This window comes from Podarcis melisellensis, assembly GCF_964234715.1.
Source record: "Podarcis melisellensis genome assembly, chromosome: 1".
NCBI lineage: Eukaryota > Metazoa > Chordata > Lepidosauria > Squamata > Lacertidae > Podarcis > Podarcis melisellensis.
The window spans coordinates 20810011-20830277 of NC_138528.1; the positions used below are offsets into that span (position 1 = coordinate 20810011).

The following is a 20267-nucleotide window of genomic DNA, read 5'->3' on the forward strand; positions in this document are numbered from 1 at the left end:
AATTTCATTAATTTTATGACAAAGCAGGGATAAACCAAAGTTGCCTAAAGGGGGTCAGTTAGGATTCTCAGGTAAGCATCAGAATGAAAATGAAATAGTCTTTGCTATTCAAAAGTTGATTTCAAAATGATATGTGAAAATAACTATATACATAGATACAGGCATATATAGGTATAGATACATAGTTGTAAAAATTAATATTACTATGTTAAATTCCGAAAAGTGTGAAAACTTGAGAGTATCACAAAGAAATATTCCATGGTTAAAATGTGCCAGTTTTATTTTTAAATAATAAACTTCTTTAAAAAACAAACCATTGAAACACTGAAAAACACAAATGTGGAAACCATTTTCTATCAAAACTCTATTCTGTATGTAATTTAGTGAAACTAACAACATTCTTTCTTACACCACTCACAGGAAAGGTGAATTATTTCTGTTGTATAAATGTATAGGTCTAGGGCAGAATTCGCCTTTGTTGCAGAGTACACATGCATTTTTGGATTGATCCTTTAACATCTTGTGTGGGAATTATCAGCAGAAGAATTGCAAATCCCAAATGAAGCTGGTCATCACCCTCTCCTTGTTACTGATTAGTCTTGAAGTCCAGTGCCATCAACTCCCAGGACACAACGATGACCAGGCTAGCCAAGGAGACAAGACATTACTGGAACATCCACATCTTTCTTCAGAAGAACAGAGACAGGATGCCTCCAGCTATCTTAAGATAGGTCCCAGTAACTCTGATTTTGCATTCACATTCTACAGGAACATAGCTTCAGGTGCGGGTTCAAGGAACATTTTCTTCTCCCCAGTCAGCATCTCTGCAGCTTTTGCACTGCTGACCCTGGGTGCCAAGTCGGAAACCCAAAGTCAGATTTACAAAGGACTCGCGTTTAACCTGTCAGTGACTGAGGAGAATGAGATACACAAAGGATTCCGCCACCTCATCCATGCCCTTCACCGCCCGGATAACAAAGCACAGGTGAAGATGGGAAATGCCTTGTTCATTGAGCAGTCATTGAAGTTTCTGCCTAAGTTTTTGGAGGATGTCAAAACCTTCTATGAAGCAGAAGGCTTCCTCACCAACTTCACCATTCCCAGAGCGGCCAAAAGGCAGATAAATGATTATGTGCAGAACAAAACTCAGGGGAAAATAGCCCATGCGCTCGAGGACCTCGATCCAAGCACTATACTGGTTCTTGTGAACTACATCTTCTTCAAAGGTAAGTTGGAAGAGTAATTAACTGAAGGGACTGGCAACACAAATTTCCTTTAAGAGGAGTGCTCTAGTTCAGGGCTCCAGTCAGCCCCGAATTAGGAGCCTTGGAACTCACTCCCACTAGAGGCAGTAATGACCACCATCTTGGCTGGCTTTAAAAGATGGTGGGACAAATTCATGGAGGAGGAGGCTTTCAATGGCTCCTAGCTATTGGCTATGAATCCCAGTTGCTGGAAACCTCAAGAGTGGAGATTGCTTATGAACTCATGCCCTGCTTGCAGGTTTCCCCACAAGCATCTGGGTGGCCACTGTGAGAACAGAATGCTGCAGTAGATGGGCCATTGGCCTCATCCAGTAGAGTTCTATGTTCTTACGCTTGCAGTGCTGTTCAGGGAATTTCAGTACTGGGGAAGGGAAAAGAGACACCTTTTCTCTCTGCCCCCCCTCCTACACTTCCCCTGCTGTGCTGGGTAGCATTAGAAGTTTGCCAGTCCCAAACCTACCGGTAAGTGCTTTATAGTTATATGGCAGAGATGGGCATTCCATGCTGGAAATTGAGAAAAGGGAAAAGATGTGCCTCTTTTTTATTTGAGAGACGAAATGGTTCCATTTTCCTTTCTTCCTCTAGAAACTTCCCTATAATAACTCAAGGGGTGAGTGGGAGCTATTATAATTAGCATTAGCATTCATTGTGTTAATAATGTTATTATTACCATTCTGAAGAAATTTTAAAATATCCCTGTTCACCCAGGCATTTGATTGCTAACAGATACTGCTCCTGGCAACCTTGAAATTATGAGCTGTAAGGATAGGCCACTGTAAATGTTTTTAGATGTTCTAAATGTGTTCTTAATTATCTTGATGTGCTCATTCATTATTATTTTTTGAATTGTAATGTCATCCTGCTTTGCTCTTTGCCACCCTGGAGCAAACTTCCAGTAAACATGAGCAGTTGAAAAGGAAAAAAAAACATGCTAAAAGGTTCAACATAACGATTAGCTCAAAGTCAGAGAGGAGGACAAGAGACTCTTTTGGTAGAAGCTTCATCCCTTTGCATGGCAAGGCCCCATGACCACCCTGTTCCCTAAGGTGCAAATAACTAGACAACACACAGCTTATTGGGTTTTGGGGATCAAGTAAGGCTACAACTTTATTGGTTACAGATACGAAAGGTTTGGCCATAGGCATTGAGGTAAGCAATGGCGCATGACACTCCCGCCCATCCGCCAAGAGGGTGAAGCCAGTGGTCCGCATTGGAAAAGTGGGATGGCCCTAGCTCCCATCTGGGCATCGTACAGGAGCTGCCTTTTAACAGGATCTCCTTACTCATGGAGGGGCAGAAAGAGGCTATAACCTCCCCTCCAACCAAGTCTAGGTTTACCCAATGCCTAACCACCTTACAAAGTTGTGACAATTGTTATGAGGCAGCCAAAAATCCAAATGATGGAGCCAGTTTGCCAGGTGGAAATAAATTCCTGACCGGGCCCTGAATCTAGCGACCGACATTGTCCATAGCAAGGTCATACCACTGGTAAAAAAACACCAACCCTAATCTGAGGGAGGGTGGGCGGGAGAACCGGCACAGAGAGAGAGGCCAAAAGACCCTGCTGGCTTGATATTTATCCTTCCCCTGGGCATGGTACCAAGTGCTACTACTGGTCATTGGCACCGTGGCCAGGTGATGCCCCATGCATCACTGCCACCATTGGCCAATTTGGTGGCAGGAGTACAATCTGGCTGGCAATAGGCCAGTTCATAGGGGAGACACAGTGCCCGCCCACCCCAGGAGGGCCACCTGCCCCAGGAGGGCAAACGAACTTACTCTGTGAGTATTCCACTGTGTCCCATTGACATTTTCACTATTTTGTTTACTGTTTTGCAAGCAGCTGCTACAGTTACGTATTTTTCACTCTATATGACGCACCAGGCCACAAGACGCACCTAAGTTTTGGAGGAGAAAAACAAGAAAAAAAATATTCTGAATCTCAGAAGCCAGAACAGCAAGAAGGATCACTGCGCAGTGAAAGCAGCAATCCCTCTTGCTGTTCTGGCTTCTGGGATAGCTGTGCAGCCTGCATTCGCTCCATAAGACGCACACACATTTCCCCTAACTTTTTAGGAGGGAAAAAGTGAGTCTTAGAGCAAAAAATATGGTATTTTGTCTAGGTTTTAGGATATATATTTTTAATCACTCGCTTCTATGCCTCTTGCATTTCCTGTACTTACATGATGAAATACTTACCTGTTGCACACAAAGTTGCCTTTGGAGGGAATTAAAAATCATGCAACTCTTTTGCCTAATCTTTTTCTTCCAAGCTTACTGGCAACACCCTTTTGACACTCACATGATCCGGGAAAAAGACTTCTTTGTGGATGCAAACACTACAGTGAAAGCCAGCCTGATGTATCGAAAAGGCTACTACAAATACCTCCATGATGAAGACTTGTCTTGCTGGGTGGTGGAGATTCCATACAAAGGAGATGCCACGTCTTTCTTCATTCTGCCTGACGAAGGAAAACTGGAGCATGTGGAAGGTGCATTGGTAAAAGAAAGTCTGTCTAAATGGATAGCATCTTTTAAAACAGAGTAAGTCTTTTCTCTGCACCGTTTCTTCAAATGCTGCTAATTCGAAGAGTTGAAGCTTTTTGTTTTAAAAGGGTACCAGATATATAGATATATATATATATATATATATGCAGGTTTTGGTGTCCTCGGGTGTCTTCCCGTGTAAAAGTTGGGGTGTCTAGGCGACGTTTCGACGAGGTCTCACTCGTCATCTTCAGGCTGGTGCTTTCGGCTTCTTGTTACTGGAACTGATATATATATATATATATATATATATATATATATATATATATATATATATATCAGTTTCAGGGGGCCACTGGTAAGGACACCCCATAGACCTAACCTTGGCTACTGCTGTCAGCCCCCTAACCTCAGGTTTATCTAGATGTGGGTTCAGGCTGGCCGATATCTGGTCTTCAACATTGTGACATATCACCAGCTAAACATTGTGATGTACCGATAGATCACAATGTCTGAAATAAGGATGGAACTATGCAGAGGCAAACAGTAGGGCTCATGTCAGTGGCTCCTGGCTGTTTGCCCAGGAAAGTATAAAGACAAGAAAAGGTTTCTCGCCATCCTTTTTCATTTCAATACTTACAGTGAGAGGCTATAGAACCCAGCCTCTTGGATAAGGGCATTGTCCCGAGTGAATCTCCACCCCACCCCACCCGTCTCTCCCACTTCCTCCTTCATCACTTCTATGGGTGCTGCTACGTGCCCTCTGCCTTTGAGCTCTTTGTTCTCCTACTTTTATGGCCAGGTTCTGGGAGATGGAGCGTCTGGGATTTTTTCTGATGGCACTGTGTCAGCCAGCTGCCTTTCCGCTTCTGCCTCCTCCTTCTCTCCCATTATTTCCCAACTTTCCCCCTCATCTGCCTCTGAGCTGTGACCCCCAGCAAACCCCTGTTGTAAATCTATACTGTCTTCCTCTTCCTCTTCCCTAGAAGGGTCAGGATGGGGACGCAGTCTCTATCATTCCTTCTCTACCCAGTCCCTGACACTGATGGTTCCAATCTGCCTGATGAGCTACCTGTTTTCGAGCCATAGGCTCCCAAGGTGTGAGGCAATGGGAGCTTCCCTGGGAGTGAGTCCTCTGAATCTGAGGATCCCATTAAAAAAGCAGTGAGAAATCTCCATCCCATGGGCCTAATGGAGCCCAGTAGGGGTCCTAATTTGTCCTATTAGTTCATCTCTCCCTAAACCACACAAGGCATTATATATGATGTTAGTTGTGGGGCAGGTTATGACACAGCACCTTGGTATAATAACTGTGGTTTGCAGGTGCTGCCAATCAGCTGATCACCAGCACTTGCAAACCCCTGAGAATTTGCCGCCGTGATTTGATTTCAGCAGACATTATGGCGATATCAGTCCCACACACCTGTCAAAATGGCACATGGCAGTTGCTGGAGGTCAGGATCTGGCCTGCAAGGTAGATCCAGTTCCTAACTCCCTCTACTAAAGCAATGTATTCTGGCCTGGGAGGACTTGGAGTGGAGAAACAGTGACCCTTTAAGAGGCTTCAAGAGACCCTTCCTATGCACTGGGGCCATTTTCCAAGCTTGAATGTGCATCAAGGCCAGGGAATGTCACTGTTTGGGTCATGACTCAAAAGCTGAACACCAATGAAATAACATATGGATTCTTTTTCTTTTTCTTCATCAGCAATGTACGTATTTTCATCCCCAAATTTTCCATTTCTGCATCCTATGATGTCAAAGACTTATTACAGAAGATGGGTGTGCAAGACGTCTTTAATGACGCTGCTGATCTGTCTGGCATTACCGGAGAACGTGACCTGATGGTTTCCAAAGTAAGTGCTTTCTCTCTTTGATCAAGTGCTTCCTTAAACCTTCATGCTCTGTCATTTGGTCCTCAATTAAAAGAGGACAACATTACCTCCAATAATTTCTCAGAAGCACGTGAAGAACATCTGAGAAGGAACTCTTTTTGTTGATATTTTTCTCATTTGCAGGAAGCCATGAAAACGTTGCAAAATGTGAATCACAGATCCATACCATACACTTAAAGTGAATTCAGTGCACATTTAAAGCACATGCTTCCCTCAAAGAATCCTGGAAGCTGGAATTTCGCCTCCACAGACTTACAATTCCCAGAACCCTTGACAAACTACAGTTCCCAGAATGCCCTGGGGAAAGTCATGTGCTTTAAATTTGCATTGAATGTGCCTTAAATCTAGACTCAGCCACACTTCCTTTTGTGCTGCATTTCTAGGCATAGGTCCTGGCTTTCCAGGTCTGAGCAGAGATGTATGATTATTATTATTATTATTATTATTATTATTATTATTATTATTATTATTCCCTGTGCTTTCTCCAGCCTTACTTGATCCCCTTGTTTTACTGCTGAATTTGAGCAAATGACAATCAGGTTTTCAAGCATTGTCATTTGCTCTGATTCAGCAGTAAAAGGTGGGTTTTCCTGGGGGAAATGCTGGGACCCAAAAAAAACCACCCACGAAAACAAATCTGGGAAACCCAAACCTGTGCGTAGAAAGCATGGAGTGACGGGAAATGTGGGTGACGTTGGTTTGTCTTTAGACTGACACCTGAAGAATGTATTCTTCCAGGACTCTCATGGATGGTACATCAAGGTTATCTGGGCACTGAACAAAAGAGAACACTGAAACAATTCAAACTAAAACCAGTGAATACGGCATAAAAATGCATAGGCAAAAGTGCTACACTCCCCCTTAAAGGAGCAGGTCCACCGCTGGGGGTACAAATTGATCCACACAGTCCCTGAAAGTTCATTGGCCTCAGTGGTTAGGAGTGCCTGTTTCCTGCTATATAGTCCCTTTTGGACAGAGATGAATCAGCCATGGTACTCCCTGCTCTGGTAACTTCCAGAATGCATTATTGCAATCTCTGCTTTGTGAGGCAGCCCTTGAAAATGACTTGGAAACTTCAGCTGATCCAACATGCAGCGGCCAGATTACGAGCTGGGGTTCCAACTAAAACCTGCATAAACCCACATTTTAAACCACCTACCTGGTTGCCATATTGCTTCCAGACCAAATTCAAGGTGCTTGCATTAATGTTCAAAGCCCTAAATGACTTAAATCCCAAAGGTCTGAAATACCTTCTCCTTCTCTACAGCCCCCCACCTTGGGTGCTAAGACTAGCAAGGGAGATCCTCCTGGTAATAATAATAATAATAATAATAATAATAATAATAATAATAATTTATTTATATCCCACCCTCCCCAGCTAAAGCCAGGCTCAGAGCGGCTAACAACAGTAAAATAATACAACATTCTAAAATCAGTTCATTATAAAATCAGTTCAAATCAAATGCCCTCAGAATTCAGGGAATGAGGGCCTGGGAGACAGCATTCTCTGCAGCAGCCCCTAAGTTGTGGAATTCCCTCTCCACAAAGGTGTGACTTTGTTTTGTATTCCCCATCATGTGCTGAAGACACACTACTTTACCCTGACTTTTGACAGCGCAGTATATTTTGGGACGTACCATATTCTTGTGGACTGTGGAGACATTTAGAAGACCCCATTTCTCCTCAAAGAGCTACAAATAGCCAGAGCAGTTTAACATTCAATTTCCCTTCCCGGGGAACTCTGTGAATTGTAGCTCTGTGAACAGAAAAGGGGTCTCCTAAGAACTCTTAGCACCCTGGACAAGCTACCCCCAGGATTCCTTGGGGGAAGCCATGATTGCTTAAAGTGGTACAGCACCACTTTCAATGTACAGTGCAGAAGGGACCTAGGTTGCAGTATGTGCTTGTTTGTAGTGTTGGCATAGTGCCCAGGACATTTTCTCCTGTTTGTGAATGTGCTCACGCCACCCTCGCCCGCTCCTCCAGGTTGGTAACCCCTGCTTTAGCTAAAAGAGCAAACAGCCTCTTGGATTTGAAGGTCATTGTGGACAAGCTATCACAGAGAAAGAATTACAGTAGATAGAACAGCTGCTTCAGGGAGGTCTAATGGAAAGATCCTCATCACAAGGGTGTCCATATTCATCTGTGAACTACTGGAGAATGTGACTTGCAGACAATGATATGTTGTTCTTTCCTCACAGGCCATTCACAAGACTGTGCTGGATGTTAACGAGAGTGGCACTGAGGCAGCGGCAGTCACCACGATAGAGTTTATGTTCCGTTCCGCTCCATTTCAACCTGTACTTACTATCAGTTTCAACAGACCCTTCCTGATTATTATTTTAGATAAGGCAACACGGAGCATTCTCTTCCTGGGGAAGATCATCAACCCTACCGTGCAATGACTATTAGAAGAGCCAGAGTATTACGAGTACAGCCTTTTTAGGAGATTAAAAAACTGGATTTCCCGCTTTGCATTTTCTTAGCCCAGTCCTGGTGGGGCCCATAACCAGTTGTCTCTGGGATGAATAAGAAGACGACTGACTTCAAAGCCATTTTATAATAAAAATGATTTTAAAACATTGTGATATTGTGGGTTAACCTCATGCTCCACCCTTTTGAATCTGCAATATGTTTCTGTCTTTGAAAAGGGCCCACAAATCCCTAGGTGACCTCCTAAATCCCATTTTAGAAAATCAAGTCCCTAAATGAAGGCTGAGCAGATGGTAGATCACAATCAGCCAGTAGATTTGCAGGAGAGTTTCTGCCTCCCAGTTCTTTGAACGGCAACAACAAAATGAGTTTGCCCAGGTAAAGTAGGCTGCTGAAATGAGGGGGAAAGCTAACCAGAAGTGGACTTGTGTATGAAACAATAATAACCTCAGTTCAGTTCTGGTTCTGAAAATAAATTCAAACCAACTCAGAAGGTGCTCAGAGGCATACTGTGTCCTTTAATTCTAACTGTATCTCTTTTACATATGGCATTTTACATCTGATTGGTAGATATTGGGGTTCTGCAGGGGGAAACAAACTAAAACTGAGAAGCCTTCCATGCTCATAAGGAAGAATTTCTCTGTGGAGATAAATGGCTGGCACTGGGCCAGGAGAATCAGGCATGATTCTTAGTGACTCTCATTTTTCTTCCATTGGACAAAGTATGCAGAATACAATCAGGACACAGTTACAGATAGGTAGCCGTGTTGGTCTGCCATAGTCAAAACAAAAAAAATTCCTTCCAGTAGCACCTTAAAGACCAACTAAGTTAGTTCTTGGTATGAGCTTTCGTGTGCATGCACACTTCTTCAGAGACTTCTTCAGATGTATCTGAAGAAGTGTGCATGCACACGAAAGCTCATACCAAGAACTAACTTAGTTGGTCTTTAAGGTGCTACTGGAAGGAATTTTTTTTGTTTTGACAATCAGGACACGTTAGTAAGTAAATGTGTGATAAGAAGGCAACAACCACAAAATGTGGAAAGTAGAATAGCACCCCAAAAGAAGCCATCATCTTCTGTGCCCTGCCTGGGGGCTCATGGGCAGATGGCTCCCAACACTCTTCCTCATCCAGCTAGTCCCTGACATCAGGAGATCCATTCCGCTCACAGAGTTACAATTCCCAAAATGCCCTGGGGAGACGGATTGATTGTTAAACTACTCCGAAGCCTTTCTTTCCTCCTGATAACATTTCTGAGGTTTTTCTGAGAAGACCACTTTGCAGAACTTTCTCCTAATATTATCTACCACTATGTTGGGGAACCAGCTTCTGTGGGCCTTGACATACCGGTTTGGCCCAGGTGCTGATGCTAGGCCTGTTCACTACTGTACTCGGGGGGGGGGGGTCATTTGGGACCTCAGCCCCAAGGTCCAGCTCTAGTTGCACTGCTGGGGTGTGCAAGCCACCAAGAGAACTGAGCAGTCCCAGCAACCACAATTTACTCATTAATGTTGTGTCTAAAAGAGAAAGCTTAAAGCGGAAAAGTCAAATTTGGAAAGCAATACAGCATAGAAACAAGACGCAGCTCTGGAAAACTATTGGGTGGATAACAGTCAAATATTTTGCTGCCAATTTCACTCTCACAAGTCCACTCACCCTCTCTGGTGGGTGCCATTGAGGGCTGGCATCCCCAGAAGCATAGGAAGGGGGTACAGTGGGGGCAGGCCGCCCTGGGTGTCATCGCTGAGGGAGGTGACATTTGGCGTGCTGCCCGCCCGCGACTCCCAAGCCTACCTGCAGCTGTCGGGGGAAAGGGGAGCTGCACCGCTTTGTTGGCAGCCTTGCCCCCTTGCCCCTTCGTTTTGACAGCTCAGGGGAGACTTGGGAGTCGCGGGTGGGCGGCACACCCGGGGTGACATTTGGAGCACTGCCCACCCGTGACTCCCAAGCCTACCCCGAGCTAACAATGTGGGGGGGGGTGACAAAAAAGCAGTACTGGGTACCACCTGACCTTGCCATGCCTCTGGGCACCCCCTCCATGTGCCAGGTTCCAATGTGGGAAATCCCAAGGACTGTTTCCCAGGCAGCAAAGGAAGCCTCTGGGCCGAACTTGCTGCCTGGGTAATTGGTCCTGCCAACTCGCCTAATCAGCGAATCATGAGTGGGCATAGACCAGCAGGGGTGGGCCTAGCCTGCCTCTTTGGTATATTACAAAGGCACATGGTTTACTCTGCAGACACTTTCTGTTGGCGTTCCCACCCTTTATATATTGTTGTTGCGTGTTGTTCTGCCTGACCTTGGTATGGCATAACTGGTCGCCGTATTCAGGGCCAAGTTACATACCTCTTACATCTGTTGTGGCCCGCTTTCACCCAAATATTTTGCTGGTGATTTTGCTCTCACAAGAAGTAGCAACGGCCACTAACTTGATGGCTTTGAAAGAGGAATACACAAATTTGTGGAAGATGAAGATAGCAGCCATGATGTCTAGGTTCTACCATCAGAGTTGGAGGCCGCATGATTCTGAATGCCAGTTGCTGTGAATCACAATGGGGGCGAGGGCTGTTATGTCCTGCTTGGAGCTCCCACAAGCATCTGGTTGGCCACTGCTAGTAGATTGGCCATTGAACTGATTCAACAGACTTTCTTATGTTAGTATTTTTTTTGAAAAATTATCTAAAAAGAGACAACCTTTTAAACAGGGTACAGGAACCTTTTTCACCTTCCAGTAGTCGGTAAGAGCAGAGGCAAAAGTGAATCAATGTAATTACCTTTATATAGTAGGCTAGGTTCTACACCCCGCTCTGACCTCCATCTAGAAAAACAGGATGAATTATCAGAGTTCATTGACACATTCTAGCCAAGCAAAAACACTCAAGGGGAAGAAAACAGCCAGTGAGAGGCGCATACTGGGGAGAAAAGTATGGAGAGAGTTTGGGGGCCCAGGTAGAAGGGCCTGAGGTTCCCAACACCCTCACCTGAGACCTAAAGAGATGAGGAAATGTGACTATTTCCATCTGTGAAAATTTGGGAGAATATGAGAGAAGACATGGGGCCACAAAATGACTTAAAGCTATAATGTTTGGGGCCATTCATATGACCCCTTATCTTGGCTGCTGATACCATTGTGCAAAGTCTAGAGACCACTTGAAAACCCATTGCTTCACATTCTGCTCTCTGTCCCTTTGATAATCCATGTTTGTTCTGCTTAATGGTTAATGCTGAAGACTAAGTATTATATAAGTCTGATGCATAACTAAGCAAGGAATCACATAGCCCCTAGAGTCAGTTGGAGATTCTATAAGTATGATATATATTTTTCTTTTTCTCTTTATGTTTTATTGAATTCTATGCATGGGAACAGGACAGTACAAGAGTCTTCATCCATTTTCTCTCTTCCCCCACCTTCCTATCCCTTCTCACTGACTTTGGTTTATCACAAAATCAGGGATGCAAAACATGACCGTCAGAATCACCAATTATCTCAAGCACACACATAACAAAAATATTAACCAACAACAACATTTTTTGTTGATTGGACTGGATACTTTTTTATTCTGCAGAGATCAGCATTTGGGATGCAATATCTCAGAATGCATGTTTTCATGGGAATTTGTCCTACCCTGAGTTGGGCACATTTAACCCCAAACTGGAAGCTCAAAAGTTCTGCAAAATGTGGCCCATTGCCAACACTGGACATTAATGAGTATGTGTCTAAAGCTCAAACTCCCTTAAGGAGTCTCAAAGCAGCTAACAATCTCATTTCCCTTCCTCCCCCACAACAAACACTCTGTGAGGTGAGTGAGGCTGAGAAACTTCAGAGAAGTGTGACTAGCCCAAGGTCGCCCAGCAGCTGCATGTGGAGGAGTGGGGAAGCAAACCCGGTTCACCAGATTACGAGTCCACCGCTCTTAACCACTACACCACACTGGCGGTTTCCTGGTTGGCGAGGGGTGTCAAACCCTTCGCCCAATTCTCTAAAATAAAATGAAATAGTTTTTGCTTTCAGAAAGATGATCTGTTAATGATGCAAACATATATTTTGAATGAATATTTTATTAAATGCATTATGATCAGTCTAGAATGCAAACACATTCTTGCCAGCCGCTGTGGAGTGCTGCCCATCTCCTCCAAAAGTCCTTCTTCAAGTAAGCAGAGACCATGATCCAAGAAGCCAAACCCTTCCTGATGACACCACCTGTGCAGCCAATGATTTACTTCCAGTATTTTATTCTCTCTTCCTGTACCACGAACTTCAACCGGGTGGAGTGATGGAAAAACAACCTGTGCCCTACGACTCTTCAGCTTCCTGCCTCATAGCCCCTTGTTGTATGTTGAAACTGTATGTGGCAGTATTGTTTGTACCCACATGAATCAGAAGGAAAGGGTAGTGGTCCATGGGATTTACAGTGGTACCTCGGGTTACATACGCTTCAGGTTACAGACTCGGCTAACCCAGAAATAGTGCTTCAGGTTAAGAACTTTGCTTCAGGTTGAGAACAGAAATCGTGCTCCAGCGGCTTGGTGGCAGCAGGAGGCCCCATTAGCTAAAGTGGTCTTCAGGTTAAGAACAGTTTCAGGTTAAGTACGGCTCTCCGGAACGAATTAAGTACTTAACCTGAGGTACCACTGTATAAGACTTGGCAATTTCTCCGTCACATCTTTGCATTTGGAAGAAAGCACACCTCTCAAGGCATCCTGTTACCTCTGCACACTGGGACAGTTTGTGGGCTTCCCATAAGTATCTGGTTCGCCACTGTGAGTCATTGAGCCATTGAACTGATCGAGCAGGCTTAATGATAATAATAATAATAATAATAATAATAATAATAATAATAATAATAATAATACCCTGGGTAAGCCACTCTGGGTGGCTTACAGAATATATAAAACATAATAAAGCATCAAACATTTAAAACTTCCTGATACAGGGCTGCCTTCAGATGTCTTCGAAAAGTTAAAGGTAAAGGTAAAGGTACCCCTGCCCGTACGGGCCAGTCTTGACAGACTCTGGGGTTGTGCGCCCATCTCACTTAAGAGGCCAGGGGCCAGCGCTGTCTGAAGACACTTCCGGGTCACGTGGCCAGCGTGACATCGCTGCTCTGGCGAGCCAGAGCCGCACACGGAAACGCCGTTTACCTTCCCGCCAGTAAGCGGTCCCTATTTATCTACTTGCACCCGGAGGTGCTTTCGAACTGCTGGGTTGGCAGACGCTGGGACCGAGCAGCGGGAGCGCACCCCGCCGCAGGGATTCGAACCGCCGACCTTTCGATTGGCAAGTCCTAGGCGCTGAGGCTTTAACCCACAGCACCACCTGCGTCCCTCTTCTAAAAGTTATGTAGTCCTTAATCTCCTTAACATCTGAAGGGAGGGCATTCTCATGTTCTTACGTTTTTGAAAAATTATCTAAAAAGAGGTAACTTTCTAAAACAGGGTATGGGAACCTTGGTCAGCCAGAGGGTGACACTGGCTGCTATGCAAGCTTCTGACGGCCACCTTCCAGTAATGGGAAAGAGCACGGGCAGAAGCAGTGCTTTGGGGGGGGGGCTACTCAAGGGCACAATTTTTGTCAAATGTTGAAAGTGTGGCACCTACTATAAGAACTTTATTTTAAGTAACGACACCTTTTTCTATTTAAAAAAAGCACCGAGGAAAAGTGAATAGACAGACAAATGTAAATTTTACCTTTGTACAGTAGGCTAGTTTCTACATCCCACTCTGACCTCCACTTAGATAAACAGGATGCATTCAGAGTTCATGGACACATTCTAGCCAAGCAAAATCTTTCAAGAAAACAGGTGGTGAGAGAGAAGAATACAGCCTGTGGGGAGAGAAGTATGGAGAGCAGCATGGAGAGAGTTTGGGGGCCCAGACAGAGAGGTCTGAGGATCCCCACACCCTGACCTGAAACCGAAAGAGTTGAGGAAATGTAGCTATTTCCATCTGTGAAAACTTGAGAGAGTATGAGTGGAGACTCAGGGCCACAAGATGGCTTGGTGCCATCAGGTTTGTAGGCCATTCAAAGGACCCCTTATCTTGGCTGCTGATACCATTGTGCAAAGTCTAGAGACCACTTGAAAATCCATTGCTTCACATTGTGCTCTATGTACCCTTTGATAATCCATGTTTGTTCTGCTTAATGGTTAATGCTGAAGACTAAGTATTCTATAAGTCTGGTGCGTAACTAACAAAGGAGTCACATTATAGTGTCGTTTGGAGAATTCTGTAAGTATGATATGCATTTTTCTTTTTCTGTTTATCTTTTATTGAATTCTATGCATGGGAACAGGACAGTACAAGAGTCTTCATCCATTTTCTCTCTTCCCCCACCTTTCGTGAAAAAGAAAAGTCAGCCGCTTCGCACAAGTCTGCAAAAGAAAATCAAATGGTTTTTACTTGGCAGAAGATGATTTGATAATGATGCAAACATATATTTTAAATGAAAACATTAAATGCATTATGATCATTCTAGAATGCATGTTAGCAAACAGAAACATAAAGATGTTTTATATGAAAAAGACATTTCAAAAGTTAGATATGTTGTTTTGGTAGGACAATGACATTTTAATCAAATGTTATTTCCATTTTTCTTTCAAAAAATGGGAATAACATTTTATTAAAATGTCATTCTCCTACCAAAACAACATATCTAACTTTTGAAATGTCTTATTCTATTCACATGCTCCATGGATTAAATAGGTTGTGTGAATTACTAGCACAACCCACTATTTCATGTCCAGTGGGTTGAATTCTTGAACAAAACCCTGTCCTTTAAACAGAGTTGAACAGAATAATTTGATTAAAAATGGCTCTTTTACTGTTTGTAGGATATTTTCATTGTCGAAGAATACTTACCAGTCCGAATGAAGGCCTTAATCTCCCTCTCCTTACTACTGAGTGTTCTCCAAGTTCACTGTCACCACGTCCCAGGACAGCCTAAGGACTCTGAAGGTCATGGAGATAAAATTATATTTGAACCCCCACATCCTTCTGTGGAAGAAGAACAGGGTCAGAACTTGACGTACGCTCATGAGATTGCTCCCAGTAATGCCAACTTTGCATTTAGATTCTACAAACAAATAGCTTTAGGTGAACCTGCCAAAAATATTTTCTTCTCTCCAGTCAGCATCTCCAGCACTTTTGCAGCACTGACGCTGGGTGCCAAATCTGAAACACAAAGCCAAATTTACAAAGGACTTGCTTTTAACCTTTCGGAGACTGAAGAGCACAAAATACACAAAGGATTCCATCAGCTCATCAGTACCCTGAATGATCCAAACAACAAGGCCCTGATTAACACAGGGAATGCCTTATTCATAGATGAGCCACTGAAAATACTTCCGAAATTCCTGGAAGATGTCAAAACCTTGTATGGAGCTGAAGCCTTTTCATCCAACTTCCAGAATTCATCGGCAGCTAAAACCCAAATAAATGATTATGTGCAGGCCAAAACTCATGGGAAAATACCCCATGCGGTTGATGAGCTCGATCCAACTACTGTGATGGTTTTACTGAACTACATCTTCTTCAAAGGTAAGTTGAAAGAAAGATAAATAAATTGTGAGTTTGTAAAAAAAAAAAAATCTCCAGGCATCTTCTAATCTGCTTTGTTCTGCCACTGGCTTTTGTAATTGCAATACTGGAATAAAATAAAAATTAAAAATCATCTTCAGGCATCCTCAGAATAAAAAGGGTTTTGTAGATGCAAATTAACAGCCATACAGGCACACAGACAGGTGTCATAAAATTACCAGTAATTAAGGGGAGTTTTGGTTTTGAGGTAGAATGAAAGTCGTAGCATTGAATCATAGGGGGTTTTTTAATTAAAGAAATGGGGGGCAGGGAGACTTCCTCATTCTTTTATGTTGGTTTATGTGTTGGGTCTTTCATCTTGTTCAACATCACAAAGGGTCAACATGGAAGCAGGGATACTTCTAATGGACAATAAAATGTGATCTGTGCTTACCTTTGCTTTACCAGTGTAGGGGTAGAAAACCTCTTCTCCACAAGCTAGATGCATCCCTCCAGACTTCCTTATCCATTCCTCGGGACTCTTCCCAGACCATAATCCCTTCCTCAGGGTCATGTCTCCCACTGACCCTGCTCTGTATTTTCTTCAACACAGAGAATTGTATTCCCCAGGCTGCATTCCTCAGCCTTCCTGTTCCACATCCTCCATGCATTTGCATGGCAGGAATGTGTCCTTGAGGTGTGGCAATACCTCCTGATTCCCTGGATAGAGAGATCGGTGGAGAAGTCTTTCTCTGAGCATTTATACCTCTGGCCCCAACTCACCATTGGCATGCCCCTGGAAGATTTCCCATGAGAAAATGAAGCCCTTAGGCTTAAAAAGATTGTCCTCCATTGCCCTGGTGAATTTCACAATCCATTTACTCGGTTCTTGGAACATTTCTTTTTTTCTCCTTTCAAAGCCCATTGGAAATATCCTTTCAGCACTCACTTTACAAAGGAAGAAGATTTTTTTGTAGATGCAAACACAACTGTGAAAGTCAACCTAATGCATCGAAATGGCTATTACAACTTCCTCCATGATGAAGAGCTGTCTTGCTCAGTGGTGGAAATTCCATACAAAGGAGATGCCAGCGCATGGTTCATTCTGCCAGATGAAGGGAAAATGAAGCAGGTGGAGGATGGCTTGAGCATGGAATTTCTGGATAGATGTAAAAGATCCTTCATATATGAGTAAGTCTCCTGTGTGCTGTTATTAAAATGTTGCTGCTGTTGAGTTGATATTCCATGGCATTTCTCCTTTGGCCATTTGGGGGGGAGAGGGCAAAACAAAACTACCACCACCACCCAAAGAAAAAGAGCAAGGGAGAATATGGGACAGTTCATGAGGATGGAGTGTGGAGATTTGTGCCCTTGCTCTTACTATCTTTTACAACAGGGGTGGAGACCCGATAGCCCACAAGATATTGTTGGACTACAACTCCCATCAGCCCCAGCCAGCACAGCCAATGGTAAGGGAGGATGGGAGTTGTAGTCCAAAACATATGGTCAACCAGAGATTCCCCACCCCAGTTTTACAAGCAGACCATGAGAAATAATCAGAAAGAAACACCCTCACTTTCTCAAGGGATGAGGAATTTTGGGGAATGTGGGTGGGGTTTGTCACAGTGCTACCTTTATTATAAATGATGCCTTTATAGTACAGGACAAGAATCATCAGTTTTGAAACCTATCTTGGATACATAGGAAGCTGCTTATCCCAAGTCAGACCATTGATCCATCTAGTAAGCATAATCGTAGGCAGCATTCACATGACAGCTTATTCCATTTTCAAAATATTCTCTTAATCACTAAATTCCTCATTATATGTGAGCTTTCACGTGATATAAAAGACACCTCTGGAACTATAGGAATTAAAGGAGAGAGATGCAGGGATTGTAGAGTCCTATCTACAAATGTCTGCAGTTGTTTGGCCTCAACCCTCTTGATCATCTTCTCCAGAAGTTGCAGTAAGCCACCGATATATACAGTAAACATACATACACAACCAATTTGCTAATATTTTAAATTTAATATAAATGTCTTGTTTTGGAACAAATTAAGTTTGAAGTGTGCTTTTGGGTGAAATATTAGGGGTGTGGCTCCCAGAGATCCATTGCATGAAGAATTTCGCTCTTCAGCTATAGAAATTTGACATTCCTGAGTCAGCAGGCTCCAAGTAAAAATCCATCGTATGGAGGTCAGTTTTTCATAACCACCATTTCTCCTCCAGTCATGGTCCTCCTTGATGCTAAATTGCAGCCTCCCCCAACCTGCTGCCTTCCAGATTGGACTGCCCATCATGAGCTAACTAAGGTTGATGGCAATTTCAGTCTCAAACATCTGGATGGCACTAGGTTAGGAAAGGCTCCTATAGAAGACAAATAACAGAAGCAGAAGGTGAGCAAAGAAACCACTCTGCTATTGATACACCAGCATACAAATCCACTATTTGTCCCTGTTTAATTGTACATACCAATGTTATGTGCACTTCTGGAGGTAATCTAAACAAAATTATTTGCGCTCATAATTTAATGTTTGGATTTTGCTGTCCATGTGTTAATCAGAGAAATGCACCTGTACCTTCCAAAAATTTCCATTTCTGGATCCTATGATGTCAAAAACACATTACAGAGAATGGGTGTGACTGATGTCTTTAGCGATAAGAATGCTGACCTGTCTGGAATTACTGAGGAACCCAATCTGAAAGTTTCCAAAGTAAGTATGTGAGGGGTTCTTTAGAAAAACATTTCATGAGAGATGATCTGGTTGTGGGCATTATTATTGCTACTATTATTATTTGTGCCCTTTCACTTGGCATGTGCATTAGGATGGACTCCAAGGTGGAGGTCACTTGTCAATTTTTTTTAAAATAAATATACCCTTACTTCCATACGTTTGTGTCCTGAGTCATCTTGTGGGTGTGATGACAATGCATTTTTTTTAATCTATGTTGCCAAGACATTTGGAATACTACGTACAATTCAAATCATCACACCTTAAACAGAACACTGTAGACTAGTTCAGAAAAGGCCATCTGAAACAATTATAGGGTAAAGCAACGGCCTATAGAATTGTAGAACTGTAGAACTGGAAGGAACCGTCACATGTGGGGATGGAACCTGCAAGCTTGGCATTATCAGCACCAGGCTCTAACCAACTGAGCTATAGGAGAGCTTACAATGTAGAAGTAGGGACAATGAAAGCAAATAAATAAGAGGTGACATGATAGTTCAGAAAAGGGCATCTAAAAGGATTGTGGGGGTAGAGGAACTCTCTGTTTCTTTGCAGGGGCAGGGAGAATGGAGGTAAATAAGGAGCATGATAGAGGTGGAGAAGGGGGAAAGAGGGAAGATCTTACCATTCATAATACTAGAACCCAGAGTCACCTGGAACTTTTGGATATTTACATGGAAGACAGAGGTAGTTACCCATCCAGCACACATGGTATGGTAGGCTTTCCTCCATCACATATGAAGACAAGTAATATGTCACTATTTCCCTCCAGGCCATTCACAAGGCTGTCGTGGACATTCATGAGGGTGGCACTGAAGCCGCCGGAGTCACAGTTATAGAGCTTTCACCAAGGTTTGGAGGTCTTGCTCCTAATCCTATCTTTAAGATCAACAGACCCTACCTGTTTCTAATTATGGAAAAGAAAACACACAGTGCCCTCTTCTTAGGGAAAATTGTGAACCCAACTGAAAAATGAGTACGTGATCAGATCGAAATTTCCCATTGCAATTTCCCCTGATCTTTAAAACATGGATTTCCTCACTTTGTACTAGCCTAACCCCAGTAGTGTTATCCAATTTGCTTTGAAATTAAATAAGGCAATGAGCACAAATCACTGCTGGAATAAAATGATTTGAAAATATTGTAATCTTGTAGACTATATTTCTTACACCATTTGTTGCCTGCAGCATGTTTCTTGCTATGGAAAGAGATCTCTGTTTCAGTGGTTAATGCTGAATCCTGTAACAATGCCTGCTTCCAAAAAAATAAAAGTTCCACAGAACCAGGCATCACTCTCAAGGTCCCTATAATTTCTGCGGGATCAAGTAACAAGGGAATCAATCCGGGCCTGCTGAATATATTTTGCTGCCAGTTGCAAGGAGAAAGATGGCACCGGTTATCCTTTTAGAAACAAAAGCCTGACACTTAGAATCTTCCTTCAAAACTGGCACCCACCATCACGCCTCAGGGCTGCAGGCTAGTTTGGGTGGGTGAAAGCCAGGTCATGTGGTAAACACATCTCTGTCTTCCACCAGATGGGAAACACCAGAGAAAGGGTTGAAGGAGAGTAGCTGGCGAGGCTGCCATCACCACTGCCATTCAAGTATCGACCAATGGAGGCAGCAAACATGCTCTGCATAATGGATGCAATTGTAGCCAACCCTGGATGCAGAATGTTGGGTTGGGGGAGCAAGAGAAAAAAAGGAGTAAGCCCAATGGATCTGTTTGAAATGATTCAGCCATAATCATGGTTATTTTTTTTGCTGAAACAGGAGCCTGAAACATTTCGGCGCTTGGGAATTTCTTCAACTGGGGACAGGAAGAACGATTTGCCTGCCTCTGTTGCCTTCACCTTTTAAACAGCTCTCTCCCTAAACAACAGCAAATTGATAGGGCAGACAATGTGTAACTCCAGCAAATGCTTGGGGTGGAGATAATGGTG

The 20267-nt window shown here is 43.4% G+C and overlaps 1 protein-coding gene across 1 annotated transcript; it reads left to right on the forward strand.

The window, feature by feature from the left end:
- Positions 1-420: 420 nt before the first annotated feature.
- Positions 421-19467, forward strand: LOC309353366 (uncharacterized protein). The gene is made up of 8 exons (XM_081882782.1): positions 421-1226; positions 3539-3809; positions 5460-5607; positions 7848-8048; positions 14908-15613; positions 16513-16783; positions 18157-18307; positions 19098-19467. The coding sequence occupies exons 1-8, from the start codon at positions 560-562 to the stop codon at positions 19299-19301; spliced, it is 2619 nt and encodes an 872-aa protein (XP_081738908.1). The 5' UTR covers positions 421-559; the 3' UTR covers positions 19302-19467.
- Positions 19468-20267: the final 800 nt, after the last annotated feature.

Coding starts and splice junctions, on each gene's coding strand:
- LOC309353366 (XM_081882782.1), top strand. CDS start 560: ATGAAGCTGGTCATCACCCTCTCCTTGTTACTGATTAGTCTTGAAGTC. Junction 8,049..14,907: donor TCATCAACCCTACCGTGCAA/TGACTATTAGAA, acceptor TACTGTTTGTAG/GATATTTTCATTGTCGAAGA. Junction 18,308..19,097: donor CCAATCTGAAAGTTTCCAAA/GTAAGTATGTGA, acceptor ATTTCCCTCCAG/GCCATTCACAAGGCTGTCGT.